General features: G+C 35.9%; 1 protein-coding gene across 1 annotated transcript in view; it reads right to left on the bottom strand.

Moving 5' to 3' along the window:
• The window catches only part of LOC112983590 (rapamycin-insensitive companion of mTOR), a 93,527-nt gene that overhangs the window by 10,240 nt on the left and 58,506 nt on the right, over nt 1–24,781 (bottom strand). The window contains exons 19-34 of the mRNA XM_064502082.1: nt 24,524–24,570; nt 21,996–22,131; nt 21,220–21,419; nt 20,085–20,211; nt 13,815–13,979; nt 13,175–13,251; nt 12,981–13,059; nt 11,937–12,046; nt 11,731–11,818; nt 10,842–10,934; nt 9,941–10,047; nt 9,156–9,385; nt 7,397–8,426; nt 3,246–3,423; nt 1,942–2,026; nt 321–554 (exon numbers count right to left, since the gene is read on the bottom strand). Of these exons, the coding sequence (XP_064358152.1) occupies nt 321–554; nt 1,942–2,026; nt 3,246–3,423; nt 7,397–8,426; nt 9,156–9,385; nt 9,941–10,047; nt 10,842–10,934; nt 11,731–11,818; nt 11,937–12,046; nt 12,981–13,059; nt 13,175–13,251; nt 13,815–13,979; nt 20,085–20,211; nt 21,220–21,419; nt 21,996–22,131; nt 24,524–24,570 (2,986 nt within the window). The remainder of the gene's footprint in view (nt 1–320; nt 555–1,941; nt 2,027–3,245; nt 3,424–7,396; nt 8,427–9,155; nt 9,386–9,940; nt 10,048–10,841; nt 10,935–11,730; nt 11,819–11,936; nt 12,047–12,980; nt 13,060–13,174; nt 13,252–13,814; nt 13,980–20,084; nt 20,212–21,219; nt 21,420–21,995; nt 22,132–24,523; nt 24,571–24,781) is intronic.

Below are 24,781 nucleotides of genomic sequence, written 5' to 3'. Positions count from 1 at the left end.
GCAAGCCTCAGTTTTTAGGAAATCAATTTGTAAGGACTGACTACGGTTTAAAATTTCATATTTTATATTTTGACATGCTTTTAGAAATATTAAAAAATACAAACACAACTAACACTACTGGAAACAGAACAGATGAAAACTACTACAGAAATACCACTGGTTGCATAAGGAAAGCTAATATTAATGAGCTTATTAATGAAAACTAATTTCAAGGCAGTATAGTCAATAAGAGGAAATTATAGATTCATCATTTTTAAAGATGAACATAATTCAAAATTTTTCTTCACTTTTATCACACTTCCTCACAAGAGAACACTAACCTGCACGACTATATGAAGAGTTCACTTTGTTGTTAGGCTGATAACCCAATATTTGAATGCAGACACAATAAAGGCAGTTCTCATCTGTGTGCTCCTGTAATCCAGTATCCTCTGTATTTTCTAAAAACTGAGAGGCATCTGAACGGCTAGTATTCATTATTTCTGTGAGACTGATCTGCTGTCGAAGCATCTGAAAAGGACTTTTGACAACATCACTTGTACCTGATGGAAGACCTGCAGATAAGCAATTAAACATCAGAAAAAAACAAAACCACACAACCAACAATTACTATAACATTATTTGAATTAAATTCCTCCTTTAAAGGCCGAACCAAAAAAAATCTAGATAATTTTTGGAATGGTTAAGCTCCAAGATTTGCTAGTGTTACAGTAGTAAACATAGCATTTTAGTCCTAGCTTATCATAAATGACAAACTACTGCAAAGGATACAATTAAACCTACAAACACATACTGTAAGAAGATATGTGTTAAAGCCTGACGTTATTTCAACATTAGCAATACTCATGTAATACTATTATGTTATGAATTTCCACAGTATCAAACGAGATTAGTAAAACAATACACAAGATGTATATAAATGATATATGCACAAATGAAAACAAAAACACAATTTAAAACAATGACTTAGTGCCTGTAACAGCAAGAAACTAGACTCAACAATGCAGAAGCAAGGCTAAGGCACTTCAGTGACATGCTCTTCCCTGAGTGGAAAATACCAACAAATGCAATTCTGAACAAGAGTTGCTTTACACCAAAACTTACAAACTACAGAAACACACTTTCAGGAAAATCAGCTTTACATATTACATTAACACAACAAAATTAAAAAAAAAAATCATTAAGATGCATCTATTTGGATGTTCAATGTGCTTGTGATAAAAGTTCCAGATAACTGAGAAGCAAAACAACAGCTATCCTAAATGGCTCTAGAATCAGTATCATCAATGGTTTTTTTTTGTTTTTTTGTTTTTGTTTTTTTTTAAAGCTGTCCTACTAAAAAGATACATATTGATGCCCTACACGTTTCTGACTACTCTGGAGTAAAAAGGAAGCGCATTCCAGAACAAGCCAGGCATTACAGAACACTTGCAATTCTCTTGTACCACGTTCCATCACTTCCGCTGATCTCAACTGTCACAGAAACATCACAGAAAGACAAAATTTACTTTCTGAAATACACACCTAACACCTTTATCGGTACCTCTAAATCCACATGTAATCAAAGAGGAGTCAAAATGTAATGGCTGAATACGTATGCAGCATTATATTTTTTACCTTAGTTTAAAATGTTACTTTAATCCACTGTCACTACCAGTCTTTGCTTAGCAATAGCTTATACTATAATAAAAGATATGTAGACTTTCTTCCTTAGTTTATTAGAGGTGGATCATGTTTACGTTGCTTTTAAGCAACATTGCGTTATCTTGAACTACGTTAAAAGAGGAGCTAATGGTCTGTTATCCTGAAAGCCAGAACACTGCCCTCAAAACTAAACAGCAAAAAATAACCTTCTTTTGTAAATAAAAATACCTCCCCGGCCCCCCTAAACAACAAACATACAAGTAAACAATGGAAAGGTACAGAAGAGAAAAAAAATACCTCCTGCATCAGGTGCAAAGACCCTAGCTCCACGATCATCAAATGGAGGTGTGGTTTTTTTCTGGAAATATGGAGTTTCCTTTACCTGGAATATTCAAGTGAAAATTAAAATAAGCATAGATGATAATCACATACAAAGGAAAAACATATTTTAATCAGGACAACTGCAGGAAAAAGATGTAATTAGAAGTAGAAGTCATGGATGGATTCCTGAATGCTAAAAAAAGCCAATGAGAAAAAAGTACATATGTGAACAAGCATTTGCGAAGCACGTCTTATCAGTAAGTCAGTAAACAGTAAAACACAGTGTTACAGGCTGTAAGGAAATTTGTGACCCAGAAATGGCTATTCATGATCTGTCCCTGATCACTCCAGAACACTGGAGATGTCTCAGGAGAGCACAGCAAAAACAAAGAGCCGTTCCAGAAAAAGAGCTGAGAGAGAAAACTGAGGCAACAAAAATAGGCCATGAAGACTGTGGAACAGTAGTAAAAGAGAAATAGAGTAGTAATTTTATAAAGGAGGAACAGAAGCAAGAATAACAGAAGATTTAGCCTTTGCTCTAGTTTTAGTAATTTTTGAGATTAGTAAGAAAGGAATTTAGGTTTGAAAAGCAAAGACTAAGTAAAACTAAAGACAGTGAAGACACTGATTTACTTTTGATATAGACAATGTCCTGTCTGTGATAATCAAGTAATAGAACATTAAACCTTGTGATGTGTCAGTGTCTACTTAACTAAGAAGGAAGAGAACGGAAAAAACACTGAGATAATCTGCTTTAACTTGTATGAACCTCTAAGGTTAAATAATAGCAATGCAATGGTATGGTGATATAAGTGTGAATAAAGTAGTATTAACTATTTACATGGCAGAACACGGTAGCAGGAAGACTTTACTGTAGGATTATATGTATTATATGGTTGACTAATGAATATACAAACTAGCTGGCTAAACAGATAATAAGAAGTGTCTATAAACTATGCCAATTTTAGTATAAGAACTGCCTGTAAACTAAAAGTCCTATGACAGCATATTTATGTTACCATCATTTAACACTCCTGTAACTGATTCTGTGTCATCATTTGCCTAATAACACATACACAGATGCTAGCACAAAACAGTCTGGAGCTTTTCTGTAAACAGGGGTAGAAAAGCAACTCCTGTTCTCCCAAATGCATTCCTTTAAAGTACCACATCATGTTTTCCTTATTTTTGCAATCTTACCTATTTTGATGAAAATGCCACAGCTGGCCACTATTTAGTATGAAAACGCAAATGAACCCATTAAATTATCATATAAATACCTGAAATATTTCATTGATATCCACTGGGAGAGCAAGGCCAATGTAATCATCAGAGCTACCATATGTAGCGTTAGAAACCATGGAGCGAACAGAGGAGGAACGCTGAAGTGTGTTTTGGTTAATAGGACTTAATAAGTCTTCTTTATCTAATGAAGCATAACTTAAAGCTTTCATGAACCTGTAACATTAAAAGAGCAAATCACGATCTTGGTAAATTATTCATTCTGGCACATTACAAATAAGGTCTGCTGACAAAGACTATCCTCATCTTCCCATTGTAAAACCCAGAGCTTGTCACTGTGTCAAATTATAACTATTTAGGCTCATTTCTTTCATTCTGTGCATTGTACTGCCTCATGCTGTATTGCATGGTTTGGCAGTTCCTCAGTTAAAAATTTCTTGTGATCTTTTCTTTGAAAGTCCTGGGACAGGGGCTTGAGGAATAGCAGGATGGAACTTTTGCTTAAGGGGTAGCCAACTCTGTAAAAAAAGAACAATTTTCCACCAACTTGCTAGTCTTTGAAAATTTACAGCCCACACACCTACACACAGTCAGTAAATATTTAGACTTTTAAACTGCTGCAACTGCCTTATTTTGAAATGTACCTTTTTTGGATATTCACAGACTCAGAACTATGCAGGCACATCCCTGCAACTGCAAAGTTTGGGTCTGCTAAGTATCAGAGATGAGAACAAGGAGCTTTTTATCCTATACTCTAAAGAAGTCATCTACGAACTTGAACCTGCACAGCAAGCAGAGTTGACTGTGACAAGCAGCCTGAAGAACAAGAAAGAAAATGATTGGGAAAATGAGACTGGAGAGAAAGACACGAGAGAGGAATTTGGAGAACAAGTCCTCAGTGCTGACCACAGTCCTAGTGATGGAAATGGGACCAATGGCAGGGGAGGGGGAGGATAAAATCCAGGTAAGCTGAAAGTTAATGAATTAAAATTGAAGCCAAGTTTCAGGGAAATGGGAAATTTTCTTGGCCACCTCTCATTTTCACTCTCATTAAATATGGGAACCTGTGAATGCTTTCTGTTAGCCAGCATAAATAGATGATCTGCATGGTAGATTAAAGCTTTGTATTCGGAGATGACCATATAGGTGTCAATATAACACAGGACAGACTTCTCCATCCCTTTCATCACCATTCTTCCTCAAATTTGTTTAAAAATGAAAAAAACCCCATACATATAGAAAACCACACTATGGGTTATGTTAAAAGAACATCAACATTGAAAAGGTAAAACAAAAAGGTTAGGAAGTGCTAAAATACTAACTATACATCCTTAGCACAGTGCACGCAAATTATTATGCTACTAAGTCTTTAATTACAAAATCATACATTATTTTTTCACCTGGATTACTACCTCAGTTCACGCATAGTACAGGACTGCACTGCATCGAAAGAGACTGCACGTAGTGGCCAAGCAATTGTCCACAGGAACATTGCTTTGCTCACAGTGGAAGTGGAAAGCACGTAGTGAAATGAGGCATGAACATAATTACAGGAAGAAAATAATGGTTAAGGAAAATTAATTTTGCAGAAGTTGATTTTATCCCCCACTCAGCCACAAATTCAATATATTATTGACAAACATACTGGTTTTTAATAAAAAGATTAATTTATGAAAAGTGTTTTTCCCAGGGGTCCCAATTTTTGGCTTGATTTGTAAACCGGCTGAATGATCCTAATTTTTCACATCCTACAGTATACATGACGCATATCCCTCATTCTCTGTTATTACATACTTTGTATGTAAAAATGAAATTGATCTTTCCATATAGAAATGAACTATACCTATCCATCGCTTATAAAATACTGTAGAATTAAAATAAAGCTTATTCTGTGTAAACACACTAGTACTGATTGTAGTGTTTATAAGGAGAGACATTCGTTAGATGAATTGTATTTAGTCTCCACTTTGCTTGCCGGCATCTCCACTTCACATTGGTAGTTCTGCAAAATTTGAAATATTAGTAGTAGACTTTAAGGATCTCCAAACCAAAACCTTTTCTCTAAAAATAAATAAATACATAAAAATAGATCTGCTATATAATTATCTCAGATTACACTGTTTAACTGGCTGTGCACTGTTCTGCGTTATTGTATTTTCTACTGATGAGATGCTGGTTCAACACCTTACACAAAACAAAACAAACGAACAGGAACATGGAGTTTTATACAATCGGGCAACTCAAAGTTTTCTCTTTCTAAAATAACTTTCTATCTTCACATTATCCCTTGAGATAGAGAAATGGTATGATTTCTGTTTTACACTTTGAGACTTTGAAAACTGGGACACAGAGAAATATTCCACATGAGCAGTTATGCTTCAGATCTTCAGCTCAGAAATAGCGCAGCACCTAGCATTGCTGTGACTGCATTCCTAGCAGCAGCGCCTCTCCCCAAGGCTGCTTTGCCCACACTACTCGGTCTTTCTCCTGAATGCAGGAGAAAATTACCCACGCTCCATCTCCCACTCCGAGTGTTTTGGCATTGGGCACATACTGATGGTGCTGCCTAGCAGAAGCTCTCAACTGTTCTATCCAAAGCAGGAAGCCAGCACCTCATTGGCATCTTATTCCCTTAATGTCCTCTGTGAAGGTGTAGTATTTGTCTACAAGTGCCTCTAATTGCTTTTACTGCTTTCAACAGCCTCCAACTGAAATGGACTAGAAGCACTAACACAGTCAGAAACCAGATCTCAGAAGCATCTAAGCTGTTTTAACCTTCTCAAACCAAAGCCATCACCATCAGAGCTATAAGCACTCCAATCATTTCAGTACAATGCTAAACAGGTCAGCTCAAATCCTTGCATCAAACCACTGATACGAGAGATCGTGAACAGCTAAGCACTGCGAACACCATTAGCATTATGTTGCATGCTCAGTCTCAGGATGAAAGTCCATTGCATCCAGGCTCTTTTGTGTATCAAGAACATGATCACGAAGAATGGTACCACACAACTACAGACGCAACATCGTCTGTGTAGCCATTTAAATCAAACTGATTTGCTCAAGGTTACACAGGAAGCCTGTGACAGAGCAAGGAACATGACTTCCATTTCCATCAACCAGGCTAGTGCAGCTTACCTACGGAATTGTCCTTAATTTAATCAGTACACGCAGTCTAACTTAGCTAAACAAAATGAAAGGTACAAAACCTATCTTTCGTAACATCTATTCAGAATTGTGTGAAAATATCAACAATTTCGTGATGAAAGGAAAGGAAATCAGTACTAAAGGAACAGGCAGTATATACTCAGCTTGGTATCTGGCGTGTAGTTTGGGGCCCAGGCATTTGCTGTTTGTACAGTAAGGAGGTGAGTAATGTACTGGTAACTTCTCCCCTTTCTCTCATGTGAGAGAGGATGTTTAGGTAAAAACAGAGGTAGAAAGTGTCTTTTCCTTTTCAGGAGCAATCTGAAAATCCACTCGCTAAAAGTTTATTTGAAAGGAAAAGTTTGGAAAGTGCGAAAGCATCCTAAGAGAAAGTTGTTAAGCACCGACTGTAGCTATGCTGGGAAGAACGTCGATGTCATGAGCTAGGTATCTTATATAACTATCCAATTAGTTCTAAGACTATCTGATGTTACTCAATAAGAAAAAGGTGGCACTACAATCTAAAAATAAACCCTATGAGCAAAATCTTCGCTCTGTTGAAGCTAGAAGCCAAACTCACATTCACATCACTGGGATCTATATCTCACCTCAAAGCCATAGGGAACACAAGAATAGCATATAGGCAGCACTCCACATCCTAAAGTCTCACCAAGTGAGGCAGAAAAAATTATTTTCTGAAAAAGATATCCAAACCATGCGCAGTTTGGTGTCATTTCAATTTTAGTAATGTTGTCAGTGTAATTTTCTTTTAATGATCAAAGAGTTAAACAGGAAGAAAACGTGATGGAAGAAAACAGCCCTTTAACACTTTAATGGCATGAATGGGAGTGAGGACAGCTATGAATACTGAGCGTCTCTTACAGCACTTTGGAAGTTCAGTCTTCTCATTAGCCTATTATTCTCCTAACATCTGTACTATCTTTAGTGACATTATCAGTCACTGCCTAGTGACTGTCACTTTTAGCTGAAACTGGAAAAAATTATTAGAAAAATGAGAACAGATGAGAACATAATCTCTTACCGGCTTGGCGTTAGCCGAGAATCCAGGCTGCCAGACTTCATGGTAATAGTGTCAGTAAACAGCACATCCTTCGCTGGAGATGCTAGAGCTTCCGAGTGAGACAGTGAGGGATGCATCCTCTGCTGTTGTAAGCGTTTTAGTGTAGCATAGCCAAAGGCATCTCGAGAACTTGTATAGCTAAAGTTATAGTCAGCAAGACTTTTTATTGTAGCAAGAGAAGGAGCTTTAAGAGACTGGGCTCTTCGAGGAAGTGTATGAGAAGACCCTGGTGGTACCAGGGATACAGAATTTGATTTTGAGAGAGGCAGGTGATTAGATTGTGGTGTCGAACAGTGACTTGGTTTAACTGTTTTTGTGCTTACCACAGTACTCAAACTCCCACAGTCAGTGTCTACATTTGTAGTGTCCACACCTACAGTCTCCCTTGAAGGGCTAGAGCTCATTGAGCTTATGCCACTTGTTGTGGTATCTGTATTAAAACTTAAGCTACGACTTTTGAAATGTGTTTGTGTAGAACCATCTCCTATTAGCCTTTCTCTGCTTGTGTTTTCCCGGTGATTTTCATTTCCAAGACCTTTTGGCAGCTTCAAATCATTTTCACCAATACTTGGGGTACTATCAGTATCTTCTGTGTGCTTACTTCCAACAAAAGAAGTTTCTAATCGTAAAGTCTGGATCTTAGGAACTCTGAAAACAGGGTTCAATTCATCCCCAGGAGTCAAGTCTATGCTACTGGATGGTTCTGTTACAGTACGATTTCGCCTCAGGCCTGATTTACTGTCAGATGATGCCAGTTTTCCTCCTTTTGGATCACTGCTACTCCTGTGCTTTTTATTAGGTAGAGTAAGCGAGTTTAAAAAGCGATTTTTCACAAGTCTGCTAGAAGAAAAAAAGGGAAAGGGACTACGGTCTTTGTCCTTTGAAGGTCCAGGTCTGTCATAAAATATTTGTTCCGCATCTTCAGTAATATCTAGGAAGAACGTACTGGTGGAAGTACTGCCAAAACGGTCATCCTCCGTGATAAACATACCTGAAATTATATGAAACTCTTGTCACTGAAATCAAACTTTTTTTCAAAGTTGCAAAAAAGTAAGCTATTCTAAAAAGCCAAAGTTACAGATTATGAGGTCTGTTGCAACTTTCAAGTCAACATTTTTCCTTTAGGACCTTGTACAGTAAATTAAACATCTTCAGGAATACTTGAGCTGAAGACTTCATTGCTTCAAAAGCAATGCCACACTGGCTTATTTCAGTGCAGATCTCCAGCGGTTAGGATTAAAACTGATGAAGCACTCCTTTAATGATACCTAAATACAGTATACTTCTGGATTTAAACTCCAAATATCATTTGCAAAATTAAAATGTATTATATACACAAAACATATTAAGAATATAAACATAGTAATACTGTATGCATATAATGTTTTCCAGATATTCCTTTGAGGACATAAAAGTAAATACGTCTTTATACCTAGGTATGGAGTTTTCTGTGGGGTATTACAGCAAGCTGTCATGCGTTGACTTCAGAACTAGCAATTTACCCTAATTTTAAAAGTTCTTACCCTCTAAGCCAAATGCAAATCTGAGACATTGCTTTGCTTTCTTCCCTCTCATTTGTCCACATTTTCTCTCTGAGTGTAAATAGCCCTATCCTCTTGCGTGTACCCTTCTTTCCTGCATTAGCACCTTTAAGCCATCTGCTTTAACCTCACCCTGCCAAAAGGTTGGTAAGAACACTAAAACACAATTCTTTACTTACTTGAAGGTGCAGATTCACTTTCACTATTATGCCTAGAACTGGTGGACTCAGAGTTCAAGCTAAGGGTGCTAGGTATAGAAGAAAGTTCATTGCAGAGCTGCTCCATGTCATCAGGGACCACTGGCCAAGGCTGTCTACGACTGTGTCTCACTGCATCCCAGTTGTGATGTTTCAGAATGTCACATCCTTGTTTAGTTTTGGCTATTAGACCAAGCACGTAGACACAGGTTCTGTATTCGATATGCATACAGAAAAAAGAGCAGCAATATAGCATCCAGTTTAACTAAAATTTGTTTTTAAAGGAAACAGTCTCAAAACAATTCAGCAGAAACTTCACAAAGTTCCTAAGCTGCTTTTTGTTCCTGATTTTTTTTTTTTTTGTAAATCGATGGAAGCTTAAATAATACACTCAAATATCTGCAAACCTACTGTTCAAAAATAAACCCTAATTACTACAAAACCCCAGATACATATAATACAGAAGTGTATTTTTTTTAAAGGACAAACATAAAAGTAGGATCAGTATTAGGCAAAAAAGATTATCTATTTATGCTTTTTTCTAAAGATTTGAAAATAATGAAAAATAATTTTTCATTGGCTTACTGCATGTACTTCTAACCTTATACAATTCTGAGATTCCCCTCAAACTTTGTCATTGATGATCTTTAATAACTGACTTCAAAATAAGTGGCAACATTATATTCATGTGTCCTGAAGAAAGTCTACTTGAAAACATACTGGAATACCATCTTGTAAATTTTATGTTTAAAATCAAATACACATACCCTCTAACGGAGAGAACCTCACAATGCTGGGCAAGCGCCATTATATCAGGGATTACATTCTCCTCTTGAAGCAAGTTAAGACCCCAATTTGATGATCCAATGTTGCCCTGGAACAAGACAGTTTGTCAAACATGTTTAAATTTTGATGTGACCTGCAGTGTTGTTGAACAAAAAGCCTTTCACTTGTTAGTTGAGGTGCTACACATTGTATACACTATGTATAATACCTAGAATTGGTCACAGCCAGTAGCTCTCAGCTTATCAGTCATACTGCAGACTGCAGTAAGATCTGAAGTTTACTTATTTTACATCCCTCTCGCAAAAGCACTTCATTACATACTTACAATGTCTTCCACTAATAGTCAGCTTGGACAGATGTTTCCAAATACATTTTGGGGAAGACAGGAAAGAGGATAGTCAAACACTTCAGGTAACAAAACAACTTTACAAGTGTAGCTTTGACAGGTACAGACACTAGGTTTTCCCTGTTAGACAGCTACCACAGGTGTCATGACATATATTCACATGCATCAACAGGGGCAGCCAACTTTCTTCCAGAAACACTGAGTTTAGAAGTACCACAGTGACTATATTAAAAATACACCACAGCGAGTTGTAACCCCTGGTTCCATATTAATATTGTTGTTACTTGTAGCAATTTGTTCTTTTTCTTTGTAACAAAAACCACAGCAACAATTAAAAAACAGAACAAAATTGGTACAAATAGAATTTTTATCTGAAAGCCCAGTTAGGATACAGAGAGTCCACTTGGAAAAATACCCCTTTTATGACAAAATACCTAAATAACTGTTTTAGGAGATTTGCTTAGTTATTTCAGTATCAAAAAGTCAAAACAGAACTGAAAGTGCTGCAGAAGTTTGTAAATCTGACTATTACTAACCAAGGCCCAAAGAGCTGCTTTCAGCTGCTTAATTCCTTCCCACTTATCCAGCATTGGGGAACGAACAGTGTAACTTAGATCTGGAACAATACTCTGAAGGAGAAAAACAAACGAAAAAAGCACTTAGTTCACAATGAAAAGCGGACTTCAGTGAAACATATTCTCTTGCATTTTTACTAAGTGTAAAGCACTAATTTAAAGTATGCACCCTAAAATAAACAGTGATAGTTCTGACATAATGAGGATAAATTATCAGTAATGAAGGTAAAAAAAATTAACTTAACCACTGAATGCACCAGGTTTAATTCACAATTTTTAAAAAAACGACAGATTCATCAGATTAACCCACTGCAATATGTAAGTGCTCTCTTGAAATTTTCAGTTATTATATACAATTCAATATATCATTTTGTAAACCTAGTTTAAAAGTCAAAAGTCATTTATTTAAACAAAGAACTGTTTTAGGGTTTGTTTTCTTAGTTTTTATAGTAAATAGAAAGAATTTTGTCTCACCTCTACTTACATTTTTACATTTATAAAAGGACAGGCACGGTTTGACATGAGTCATTACAGAATTCACACATTTGTACACAGAATGAAAAATCATTTCTACTGTTGAGTTGCCTGTGAGTCTAATTTTTTGCCACCCATTTTAAGAAAAATATTGCAAAGTATTTCTCTAATATTTTGGTTTCAGGAAAGAATCTTACATGAAACTAGATGGCAAAGACCGTCTTCACAAATTTTTGTCTCCATATAATTTGAGACTTTTATAATCTATCTGTTTTGCAGTGACTGTTTAAGTGATGATACCTTTTAAAACAAATTTATTTAAAAAGGATTACAGTACTCTCTAACCATAAAAGTTATTAAAAGTTAATATTCTGACCTGAGATTCCAATAAATGGCAGCCTGTTTTATGGTGCACCAGTTGGCCATAAAGGTGAATGGGCAGGTAGACATGTGGTCGCTGTAATCTGGTAGAAAGAGAAGTTCTATGATTTCATAGCAGTTATGAAATTTTCTTTTAAAATACATTACAGTGTATTTACTACAAGTTTTAAGAGAAAGAAAAATCTTTTGGAGAGTGTTTACCTTTGGTTGCTCCGACGAACGTAGTTATCACCATCAACAGGTTTGCGATATGTGGTAAGTGCCTCATTAAGTTGTTCTTCAATCAGCTCAACATACTTTAAATTATATTCCTAAAAGATGACAGACAGATTGATACAACACAGTTAAGTGGTTCATGGTTTTATAATACGGTACTTTCTTTACAAGGAAGGAACAACCAAAGGGCCCCTTAATGAAGGCTCAATTTTTTTATACTCTGAAGTCAGACTCACCATAATTACTGCACTTCACATACACAATGATTTTTCACAGAATCTACAACTGATTCCATAATTAGTTCAGGAAATTTGTTAAAGAGGGAGGGAAGAGAAGAGGGAAACATCTCACTTCTTTTTCTAACTTGAACAATCCCAACAGAACACCATGCATTTCAGTATTCCTAAACAAGTGATAACTTACACATAAGTTATTCACAGAGTTGCCTAATGGCCAGCAGGAATATACCATTATAATGGTACATCTGCCACAGGAAGACAAACACACACAATCAATTATAAAGTAATACATGAATGGTTTTATTTTAGTTTTATTTTATTTAGATACACTTTTCTTAGTGAGACTTGTGTTCCTATTTACTTTCTAACAGCATAGGCTAATTGAATTTTCACAATATCTAGACCTAACTTTCATTAGGAAAAAACAGCGGTGACAAGTGTCTTGAAAAGCAGTAACTCTTTCTGCAGTTCTCTAGACACAATTTTATACAACTAACTGGGAAATTCAGTAAGCCACTGCAGTCCTTAAATTCTTGCTAGAGTATCAAAATTCAACAGACGGCCTGGCTAAATCAAAAGCATGCATCTACAGAGGAGCTATGAAACTAAGTTCTTGTTGATCTTTTGCAACAAAATCATAAATCACTGAAGCAGTAAGTGTACTAGCATTAGCAACACACGTGTGAACGTACAATATTTTTCACAGCCTTTGACCTCCTAAACCTTTGTATTCACACCCTTCCTACTTTTAAGTTTCAAGTGAATGCACACTTTATATTCTTAATATTACCTTTTGCCACTTCTCCATTTGTTTTGTTACATAGCCTCTTTCATTTAGATAGGAAAACCCCTTTGGAATGGACAGAAATCTGAAAAGTAACATTAGACAGTCAGTACTCCACTGAAAAATAAATCATGTAATTTGAATATAAATATGTGCTTACTTTTCCCAGTGTAAAGTGAAACAGTATACTCCACATTTACCTTAGAAGCAGAAGTAAACCCTTGTCTCCAAGATGAGAAAGGGCAGGTTTCATTTGGATAAGGGCATGAAGATTGGCCTAAAATGAAAATGCATATGGGACATCTGAGCACTATATAATTCTGAAAATTACAACAACAGACTGTCAGCAGTGAGGAAACAAGTATTTCATGAAAGGAAGTATCAAACAGTACTAAGCTTATCCTAACATTAGTCACTTTAGGTACTTTCTGTCATTAAATTTGTATTACTTTACAAAACGTATAGTATCAAAATACCTGAATTAGTATTTATAAGTAACCATCATCTACAAGTCTACTCATTCTTGTCATTAATACTGCAGTCTTTTTAACAAGGGGCCTGTATACTATTGTGGAGTTCATCAATGATAACAGAATCACAAAATAGTTGAGGTTGAAAGGGATCTCTGGAGATCATGTAGTCCAACCCTCCTGCTCAAGCACGGTCACCTAGAGCAGGCTGCCCAGGAGACCAAGAAAGCAATCTGTCAGTAGCTTGCTGTATGCCTTTACTTAGATATATAAATGTCCGTATCTCCACTAAGAAAAAAAAAGAAAGAAAGAAAAAAAAGCTTATGGAGTTGCATACCAAAAAGATGTCGAAAAGGTAAATGATGCTCACCTTGTCTTCACATGCCTCATCTAGAATATCAAGTGCTTCTGAAGAAATAGTTTTATTTTTATCATGTAACTGGGTCACCAGTAACTCAATACCCCAGTTGCTGAAGAACTCTACATTTGCTCTCAGTAATACTCGTAAGTGTTTTGTTGCATACAACCTGCAGCTCTGCAAAAATCAACAGAAACGCTTGTTTGAATGGAAGAAAAATAGCTAATGCTGTTAATGATTCTTCACTTTTAAAAATAAATTTTCAATTGCAGCATTTTATAGCATATAACTATGATACCCACTTCAGGCATTAGAACTACAGTCTACTAGAGAGCCATTTCTCTTACCAAATGGTGAATTTAAGTCTGAAATCATGAGTAATCTGGTCATTGCAAGTCTCATTGGAAAGCCATAGGCACCATACTGAAAGTCAGCAGCATATGAAGGAGTAAAACAGCCAGTACGGTTTCATACTTCCATGTATGTAATGACTTGAAAAACACTTTGATTAACAAGCAAACCTTAGAACCTCAGAACCTCAGGGGAATTTATTTTAATAACTTTTAACTGGTCTTCTGAAAGTATCTAATCTTCACAGCTGCTCAGAAAACCTTCTAAATATAAAAATATTATTTTCTGTAATAAGATAGCTTCCCAACATTTAGTTTTCTACTTTGTGGTTTTCTAAGTGATGGCAGAATGGAGTAAGTATTTTGTCAGTTCCCATATTGCTCTTCAAAACTTGCTGAAGAACAGCATAAACTAATTAACATCAACTTTTTACCACAGATATTACAGGTCTTCAGTCCTTTTACCTTTACAACTGTGATAGCTACAACCAAGTAACTTTTCTATATGTTAAACCGTAAAGTGATCTGTGCTGGGATGGACTTGCAAATGTGCACTATAAGAGACAGGAGAATTGGTGCAGCTTGGGCAGCACTACCTAGGTTAACAATAGTTCCTGGAGTTGTCTCAGATTTTTCTCCAGAAATACCTGGTATGTAGGGCTTCTAAGAAAATGGGAGTAGAAAATGTGAATGTGCACAGTTAATCTCAAAAACCTTGTTTCATTATTTGACCTTCACATATCACCTGCACGTTTCTACTTTTTCTAATTTTTGAATATACAGAGACTTTTTTTGTTGTTGTTGTTGGGTTTTTTTTTTTTTTGGAGGGAAGGCAGGAAGGACACAACGTAAGTTTCAGGAACGATTGTGGCAACAGTGATTCCCAACTGAGCTAGGCTGCATATCATTTCGAAATGGCCTGCATACATGTCAAGTGGTATTCTTTGTACGTGGAATAGATGACTAGTAATACATTTAAGGAAGATTAGAACAATTATGCTAAAATGATCATTTTATTTCGATGCTAAGCCCACAGAATAACACAATAATATGAATCCAGAATTCAGTGTCATGTAGTTCAAGAGTTAAAGTGTATAAAGTATATAAAGAATCACAGCTAACGCTATAACTATACTGAGAACAAAACTTAAATTTTCACTTCCTGAAATACTTCCTGAAAAGGAATTAATTCATCCAGATAGCTTTTGTAGAAAAAGCACAACTTTTATCTTCTATTTGGAGAAGGAAAACATGAGATGGACCTCATGACTCTGATGGGATGATAAAATGACAAACAAAATTCACTGCAGGTAAGTATGAAATGATGAACTGGGGGAGGGGAGGGGGGGAGAATCCCAACCTTACATACACAATAGGCGCGGAACCAGTTCTCTCCACCCAAGGACAAGGTCTTATAGTTAATATTAGCTAGTTCTGTGGAACCTCTGACGTGGGGCTGCAAAAACATTGCTTTCATTTCAACCAACCCGAAGTCTTCAAACAAGGCCACTGCCTCCATGCAGTAAGATCACCTGAATGCATTTCCCAAACCAGAGGGGTAAAATCCAGCATTGCATCCCCAGCCGAAATGACCCTCTGAAATGTTTTTATTTTTGACAAGAACTGAAAGGAAAACCAGTGCAGAGGCTATCTGAGGAAACAGACACCCCGGCCCTCCAAGGGCAAACTACATACAAGATGCAGATGATATCCTGTACCAAACTGCCAGGAGGAGTGCCTTATGTTTACTGCTAAAGGACCCAATGTGTGACAAAGCAAGTATGTTCAGCTGATTAGATACAGCTCAGCACAGGTGCCAGAAGATGTAGGATGGGCCTACCCCCTTAGCCACCCGTGAGGGTTAAAGGTAAAATGTTCAGCTATGAACTATAACAGTTGAGAAGATGACACACCGCCTATTCTGCCATTTCTATCATGAACTGGTAGAAAGGCAGCTGAGGCAGTACTAACTTGCTTCAGCATGAGTCACCAGAGCACATATGAAGGCATGTTAGCATATGCTTCTGCTTCACTGATCAAGGATGTTGCTCCGTGTTTTTGTTGCACACAGTCACCCAAAAATGCCACACTCTCCTAATGCTAAAGTGACTGTAGAAACAAATTTTTCTCATTCATACTGAGACACTCATTAACAAACGGAGAACAAACCCACATTACAGCTCTGAGTAGCTGTAAAAGGTGTTTGAGGCTATAACCACAGTTAACACCCAAAAAAGAGCAACTTCAGCTCTTCAAATGAACACAAACTAGTAATAAGATGTTTCATTGAAAAAAATCTCAGGGAATTAGAATTTTTGAAGGGAAGAACCCTTACTGGAAGTTATCTTTTTTCCCCTGCAAACACAGCTTTTTAGAAGTTACGTCCAGTTCCATTCATTTTTTTTTGTTTTTAAGTAGAATTTATAAGCCAGATACAATATACAGAATTAATATCACAATCTGTCTTCTGTATTATAGATGGGTAAAACTCCTTCCATAAGGATTTTCTTGCCATTTCCTATACAGGCTCCACTTACCTCATCAGGTTCTCATCAGAAACTGTTGAAAAGGGAAGGTGGGAGGACTTGTGAATACCTTACTTGAACTGAATTGCATGTTCATTGTTAAATCTTTATAATTCACTTGTCCAAGGTGACAGAACACCAGCTGTATTAATACTTTAAAATATGTTCTCCTTACGGGACAGACCAATGAGTGGTATAAACTGCGATAAGCTTCCCGCCCCAATCATGCTTGCCAAATAACAAAGGAATAAATTTTAGTTTGCTGGTGGCAACAACGTTTAAGAACTTCATACCGTAAAATCGAGGAAATAGCAGACACTAACATCTAAACAAATGTACTTCCAAATTACTCGTCAGTCAGTGAAATAGCCCATGCAAATACCTGTCAGATCAATACTTCAATACTCTTTCTGGTACCTCATTCAACTTGGAATTGACTACTCCTGTCACTTCACATGACCATTTTAACTTCTGGAAGAGACCTGTACTTTTGCCAATTACAAAAGCTCAAAAATACCATTAAAATACAGTTAATACCAGATTAATAAAAAAGGTTTATTGCTTGGATTGTGTTTTTTAACACTTCGATCTTCTATCGGGGCACATATATCAGTACCTGATAGAAGCACTAAACAAGGGCATTTTCTCCAAGAGGCGGTACTGGCAATATTCTGTACACTGAGCATTGCCAAAGGGGTATTCTCAACAGGTCGGTATTTTGCCTTTTTTTCAACTAGTATTCAATTTTCTCCTTAGAATATCCACAGGTCATCTTCCACGACAAAAATATTTTGGAGTGAGCACATGCAAGACAGGAAAAGAACTTCTAAAAGGAAGTAAATAAGTTTTATGAAGGGACAAAATCATCTGTGGTTGATGCAAATGTAGATGTGCTCCTGCTGCTGAGATAATCCATTCTGCTTGTGTGATCTCTTTTAGATCAAAAACACAAAATATTTCCTTATGAATTCTAAGAATCCCAAGCAGGTTAACTAGTTCAGGAAACAAAATGCCCTGAAACAGTTTTATCCACCCCACGACATTCTCAAGAGATACCACATAGGAAGTCAAGCCCTATTTTTTTTCTTTTCTTTTCTTTCTTTCTTTTTTTTTTTTTTTAAGAGGTTCAGCTCTATTTTTTTTAAGAGGTTCAAGCAGTGTCTCTTCCTTCTTTTCTATTACCTTGATAGTAAAAGATTCATGTACATTTCTGATAAACAAAGAAGCTTTAAGTTTTTGATATTTCTTAAATTTGTTATTGTAAATCTCTTTGTTAATATTGATGGGATTCTCATGGTACTGCAGGGTACAGAATCAGGGTACAATCTCATCCACTGCAACTGGATGCCATATTGAAGTCTAGCTAGTAGAATTTGAGTCACAACAGATCTCAGCCACAAATTTGCCTAGAGATCCCTACTGTTAAGAGACCGACTACAGTTGACTTCGCAACCAGTGCTGACACTAAGTACTGTTGACCAAAACCAGTGCATGTAAAAGACAGGTTACACTTTCACTTAGAGAATCAGCCAGTGTTAGGTGCTTGAGAAGATATATCCTAATTATTTCTATCCTTTTGTATTGCAAAATATTGCCAAAACTAACCACCTACATAATCTCTGATGCTTCCCTCACCACCATTGCTAGATCCACATATCAATGTGAGACTGAGAAACTGAAACATTAGAACTCAGAAGCCATAACAGACTAAGACCTTAAAACATCACAGGCATGACAAGGTATCAGTGTGTCTGGCAAAAAACATCTCCACCTTTAAAGATAATTATTTAGGTTTAAGCTGCAAAATTTGCATTCTTAAATTCCTGAACCTGTAGAATGTCTCTTAGCTTTTTCCATGGAGTTCATCTGTTAAGGTCTGGCATTAAATACTGGAAGTAATACCACTGAGATCTATTAAACATTAGATCGCGATCTATGATCCTTTTCAGAATCCCAAACTGGCTGGAACTGAAGTGAGCAAACCTGGGGGCTCTACAAGGCGCTGGAGAGTTAAGTCTATCCCATCTGTATCTAGAAGACAAGGAATGCTTGCTACTCATTACTCATAGAGCTGAACTGCACATAGTTGTACTGTAGGTTCTGAAGAAATTATTACAACATGCCTAGAGTTATTTCTAATTGTTCACTGGTTGCATTTGGAAGCAACTGAAATGCTGGTGTGCTGTTCCCTCTTGCGTAGCCTCCTTTTATGAGAGGAAAAATTGCTGGTGGGTGCGTGTGGGGGGTGGTATCTATTGACACAAAGTCTCAATGGAAACAGCTAAATGAAGTTCCACTGTCTAAACTGCTCTTAATTGGCCATCATGTAAAAGGAGCTTAGAAGTCTAATAACGATGCAGACATGTGTCCTCACATGTTATTTTCTATTTGCCTGCTCAGACTAGGCACAACACATATATAGAGAAAGAATGCTAAAGCCATCATTTTATCAAAAAATTACTTAATAATTTAGTCAGTAGAGAATTTCACCCTCTTCTTTCAATGAGTCATTCTTTCAAAACCAACTATATCCATTACTTTCAGACTCTACCTGCAACAATCATCACATCTTTAGTAGCCTCAGAGAAATATGCTTGACTTTTCTTTCCCCTCTCCTCTTCCTAAATACAGAGAGATATTTAAAGCTAGTGTCTACTTTACGCCCTCCTGCATTCATTTTAGTATATATTCTTCCTTGTCCAGTTGACAGAACAGCTTGCCTCATAGTACTGAAAGTCCTTTTCCTAGTTAGACTGCAACTTATTTAATTCTCATTTATCTGACATCAACACTTGCTTGTCTACTACATAACACCTGAATGATTTCTCTTTTCTTAAAGGTTCAGTAGCTTCCCTTCCCGTGGCTACATAGATTTAGTGTATTATTTGCACCCACCACCTTTGACTCGGAAGTACCAATCCCAATGCCTATTTCTGAGTCTTCATTCTAGGAACTATAGCTTCTCCCAAGTCCTGCAGAGTCATCTCAATCATCAGAGCAGTACCTATCACTACAAGGTGTATTAATGTTAGAAACACATATTTCTTGTTGTGAAAACAATGCTCTCACTACTGATTTAGCATGTCCACTGATCTAGACAATAACATTATACTTGGTTTACATTTGGTGTATGCATTTACATTTTGTGCACGTATTTAAAGACTTTAACCCCTCTTATACATGACAGAAAACTGTATGAATGACTTAACGTCTTGAGCACAAATACAACACAAGGTGTGAAGTCCATAGCAAGTCCTAAAGTTGCACGAGTAGGAGTTTCATTTCTCTAAATACAAAAATAAAAGCCTTTCGGAATATATACCATTTTCAAAATAAAATCACACATCTTGAACAAAATGCATGTCTAATTGCAAATAACCATGGAATGTAAATTGATTTGAACTTACATCAGTAGCTGCTGTTAGGATTTTAGAAAGGATGACTCTTGCTAATCCATCTCTGCTGTAATCCAAACTAGAAACAGTCAGTTTTAATAAGTGATCCTGGTTCTTCAAAGAACAAAGATTAAGAAGACTACATGCGGGAGAGAAAAAGAAAATATTAGTATTTGAACCCACTCTTATTTATTCAATCAACAATTTAAACTTAAGAGAAGTACTCTGAATTAGCCTTGTATTTTTTTTTATAAATACAGAGGAACACAAAATAAATTCTCATACAAAATGGAGTGACTTTAAACTGCTGCAGATGTTCACAGAGTTAAACAGGGAGCAGAATAATACCCTGAACAGTAAGGGGAGGTGGGGAATGGGACACCCAAGCTAACATTTCTTTCAACTGTTTTGTAAGAATTTTGATGAGAAGAATGAATTAGTGTTTACGAAGCTTTGTAAACATTTCTTCATTGTAAAGCATTCTGTGTATGGAGCTTGACATAGGTTAGCCCTATTAACAGTCCAGATTTAGCAGTCTAGATTTAACTGAAAAATGAAGCTTTCTGTAGCCAGTAAAAAAGAAAAAAAAAAATCTGCATTCTGAGAAGCAATGCAAATGGCAATTAAAAAAGCTGAAGTACTTCAGTAAACCATAATCTTTTTCTTAAGACTTACTATATTTAAAATAAACGGGCATTAGAAATGGGTACTCAAATTTTCAGCCATTTTACTCTTAAAGCATAGTAAGTTTATTTGGACTAGAACAAAATTTTGAACTCTAGAGCTTCACTCAAGTATACTGGACTGAAGTTTAGGTACAACACACACTGTCACACACAGGATGATACCTGCCAGTTTCTTGTATTTCAGTACAGTATCATCCTCCCTGATACTGATTTCTGTCAGTTAGGCGGGGACAGGAAAAAATAATGTAGTTACAGAAAAGATATGGGTGATTTCATCACAAAAGGCTAAAAAAGCTCTTCTAAAAAAAAACAAAAACAAAACAAAAAAACCCTCTAGTTCAAAGTAAACAAACAGAATTAAAATTTTTCAGCTTTATAGAGAGTGGTCCTTTTGCATAGTTTACAAGTTTTATAAGGATTAATACCTGTAAACACAATTCGAACTGAAGAAAAACACTCACCACTGAAACACATTACATTTTTCAAGCATTTTCACTCCATGAGGGTGACAAGAGAGAGTACCAAAAAACAAAAAGTAGTGCTGACTAAGGGTGTTTAGTAATCCATTATTCTGAAGACTACGTTCAGGTTTCATTCCTGATGACGAATTGAGCCAGTGTACAATATCTTTAACCAATTCCTCCAGGTAACTTTGTCCATCCTAACAAAACAAAGAGTAATATCATTTACTAGCAGCAGAATTGGCTCCCTTTTCTTTATTGAAATGCAGTCTTGTAAATGTTTTTAAATGTACAAATAGAATAAAGATACCAAATTGAAGTGCTGGCTGACACACACTATTCAAAATAATGAAAAAGGCTCAAGGCAAATAAAATGAGTTTAGCTTGCAGACATCTTAGGATCCATTCTATTCTTTCCAAGGAAAGGATCATTTAATGACATTTTTCTTTGGTCTTCATGCCGGAGGCATAAAAATCTTTATTACACAAGAGGAAAGGAATTAGAGGAAGGAAGGATATACACAGCAAAAATAAGTTAGTTACATTTAATAAAACTGTACTTAATATAAAACCCCTACTTAACAAGGTAGGCTCCCCAGTCTCTCACCTGGATACTTCAGGATTTTCAATTATACTTCTTAATTATGCTGATCATTTGAGGTTTAACACCTGAAGTTTTACTAGAGAAGTGTTTATTAAAATTAAGATTTTTCTCTAAGTGACATGCAGCAGCATTACTAATTCTATCTCCAGTCTTGCAGCTGAAAATTTCTCACCTCTTCCGATTCAAGAAGAAATTCAGCAAACTGACAACCCACCACAGTGAGCTGCTTAGCCTTGGCATAGTCCAGATCTAGGTTGGCATACAGTTTACTGCTAGGCTTGTAAAAATATAGCAGTCTCCTTACAAACCTATGAAAAGTAAAAGAGAAGTTGTTATTTCTCACTAACACAAGGAATCTCTAATGGTACAAAACGATGCTGGTATAAAAGATGTTTTAAAACGATGCTGGTATAAAAGATGTTTTATCAGTAAATTAGGTCACTGTAAATAATTTTCAAAGTTATTAAAAGAGAGTAGGAGGTATCAGTAATAAGTTTATCCACAGACTATTTCAGAGATGCAGCTGTACTGTGTGTTATAAAGGCTTTACTATGCCACGATTTGAAACAAGCAAAGGAACTCAAAATCTCTATGCTCGTAGAAGCCATCCCTTCCTTCTCATTCTTAAGCTTATAATTCATTCTGTTATAATTCATCCTGTGATGAGTTTCAAAGACTATACTGTCTAGGCTTAAAAAAAAAAAAAAAAAAAAAGTTGGTCTACATGTTTGTGTGACATGACTTTTCCTTGGCTATCATAGTTGAAATGTTATTGTGGGGAATGCATTTTTATGTTCTACCAGGAAAAGGCTATGTTTTATTTAGCAACAGCATTTTTGTTCACCTGACCTAAGCAGTTCAACAACAAGGTGATTGCAAATGCAAACTCTCACTCACACTTTTTGATACCACACTGAGCAATATGGCTTGAATTTTATAGTGCAGAAATAAATCTTCAGGAAAGGGCTTCTCCCTCTACCCCAATTCTTAGCCAAAAAAACCCAAACACACACTTGCTTTAAAAAACACAAAATCGATCTGAAGGTTAAAGTAATAAGAAAGCTTAACTAAAGCACTGCTTTAGCTAGAAAAAGTGATAAGAGTAGGCCACCATCCAAGCCCAATCACAGGACCAATTATAAAGGAAATCTCTGAAGGCTAGTTTAGATTTTGTCCAATGAAAAATATTTTGATTCCGACTTATTCGTACATATATGCATTATATATTTTAGCATATTTATATTTGTGTGTACATACATATGCATATGTGTGTATATATAGTGATGCATATACACACCCATGTTCATGCATACACCCCCATAACTGCATCTCTTAAAAAATAAGGAAGGGTAGAAATAACTACAGTTGTCCTTTGAGTTAATCAGTATTAAGACCTATACCAAAAATATCTGGAATTTGACTTCTACAACCATAAGATCATAAACAAAAACACTAACAGTAAAAATAATTTATGGAAGCACAAAATAAGATATATACTTTGCATTTCAAAAAAATACAAAAAGGCTGAAAAAACATTTTGTGGTCAGAGATAATTGGGGTTTCATTTGTCATAATTAAACAAAAGCAGCAGCATTTCACAGCCATGAAAGCATGTAACCTGCAATCTGCAGAAAGGATCAATTAACTGCGTAAGTTGTCTACTGACTGAATCCTAGGCTTTCCAAGTTTATTTGGCATTAAATTATTTAGCCGCTGAACAATGCTTGTGTACAAAACCAGGAAACAGCGCGTGTGCATGTAGGTGTGTGTGCACACATCACAGCCACATTTTCAGGCATTCCTTTAGAGAAGCAATGTTATTAAATACAGGATTTGGAAAATAATCCTTTACCGCATAGTACAGATTAGCAGTTATTGATTAGATAAGGAAAAAAAACAGGAATAAAAATGCAAAATTAAATTATGACTATGATTACAATGGGACTACCACTTACGCTGGGAACACTGTATAAAAGTAGCCTGATTACTTTTTAGTAAAAATTTAAGATGGAGCAGCGTGGAGCCTTTCAGGATATATTTTAGCTTTAGGTTTTTCTCACAAATTCACAGAGAAATAGCTTTCCATGCCTACAAATAAAGAACTACTCTTCAAAACAATTTAACCAAATTGGTTTCTGAAATGCATGTTAAAAGTCACATCCAAGAACTAATTATCACGTATGCACAAAAATGATAAAAAATGCAGTAATACTAAGAGACATGAAAGGAACCAAAGTTGTTTTTTGTTTTCCAAATCACACGTGCTTCCCTCACCATTAACAGCAACTAGAAATATATATATATTTTTTAATACAAGCTGTAACTGTATAACTTTACAACTATAAACCTGTTCTGCCAACATTTGCCAAGTGCTGGCATCAAACACTAATATATGAAATACTGAAGACATAATACTTTAAAGGGTTTAAAATGAAATAGGGTGTTTGCAAAGCTGATATGATTCTTGTTTAGGGAACAAATATATTAGGTATCTGTGCACAGAAAAAAAACACTAAACCTTAAAGACCTGCTTATTTAAAGCAAATATTGCAACCTAATTATCTAAAATTTCATTTTTGTTGCTTATCTATATATTAAGTTTTAGAAACGTGACATATCCAAGGAATAGTTTATTGCAATATTAAAAACCAGTTGTTCCAAATTTCTTTCTTCAAAGCATGTCTATGTAATTTTACATACCTGTGCAATTGTTCATCTTTATAGTTCCTTAGATTTACATTTGGCCACTAGAAAAACAGCAAATATAGCATTATATGAAACTTGTACATCAGTCCTTGATTAGTCACTAAAATGTACTCATTTCTATTATAGTTAAATTCACCTAATAATTAGAAGTATAAGTTTTCTTGCTTTAATATTACCTATAAAAAAAACCTTATTTTATTGAAAAGCCCACACACTTCTTGCTCCAAGAACTGTTTTATTTTTTCTAGAGAA

This window comes from Dromaius novaehollandiae, chromosome Z (assembly GCF_036370855.1).
Source record: "Dromaius novaehollandiae isolate bDroNov1 chromosome Z, bDroNov1.hap1, whole genome shotgun sequence".
Taxonomy (NCBI): Eukaryota; Metazoa; Chordata; class Aves; order Casuariiformes; family Dromaiidae; genus Dromaius; species Dromaius novaehollandiae.
This window is presented reverse-complemented; position numbering and strand designations above follow the sequence as displayed.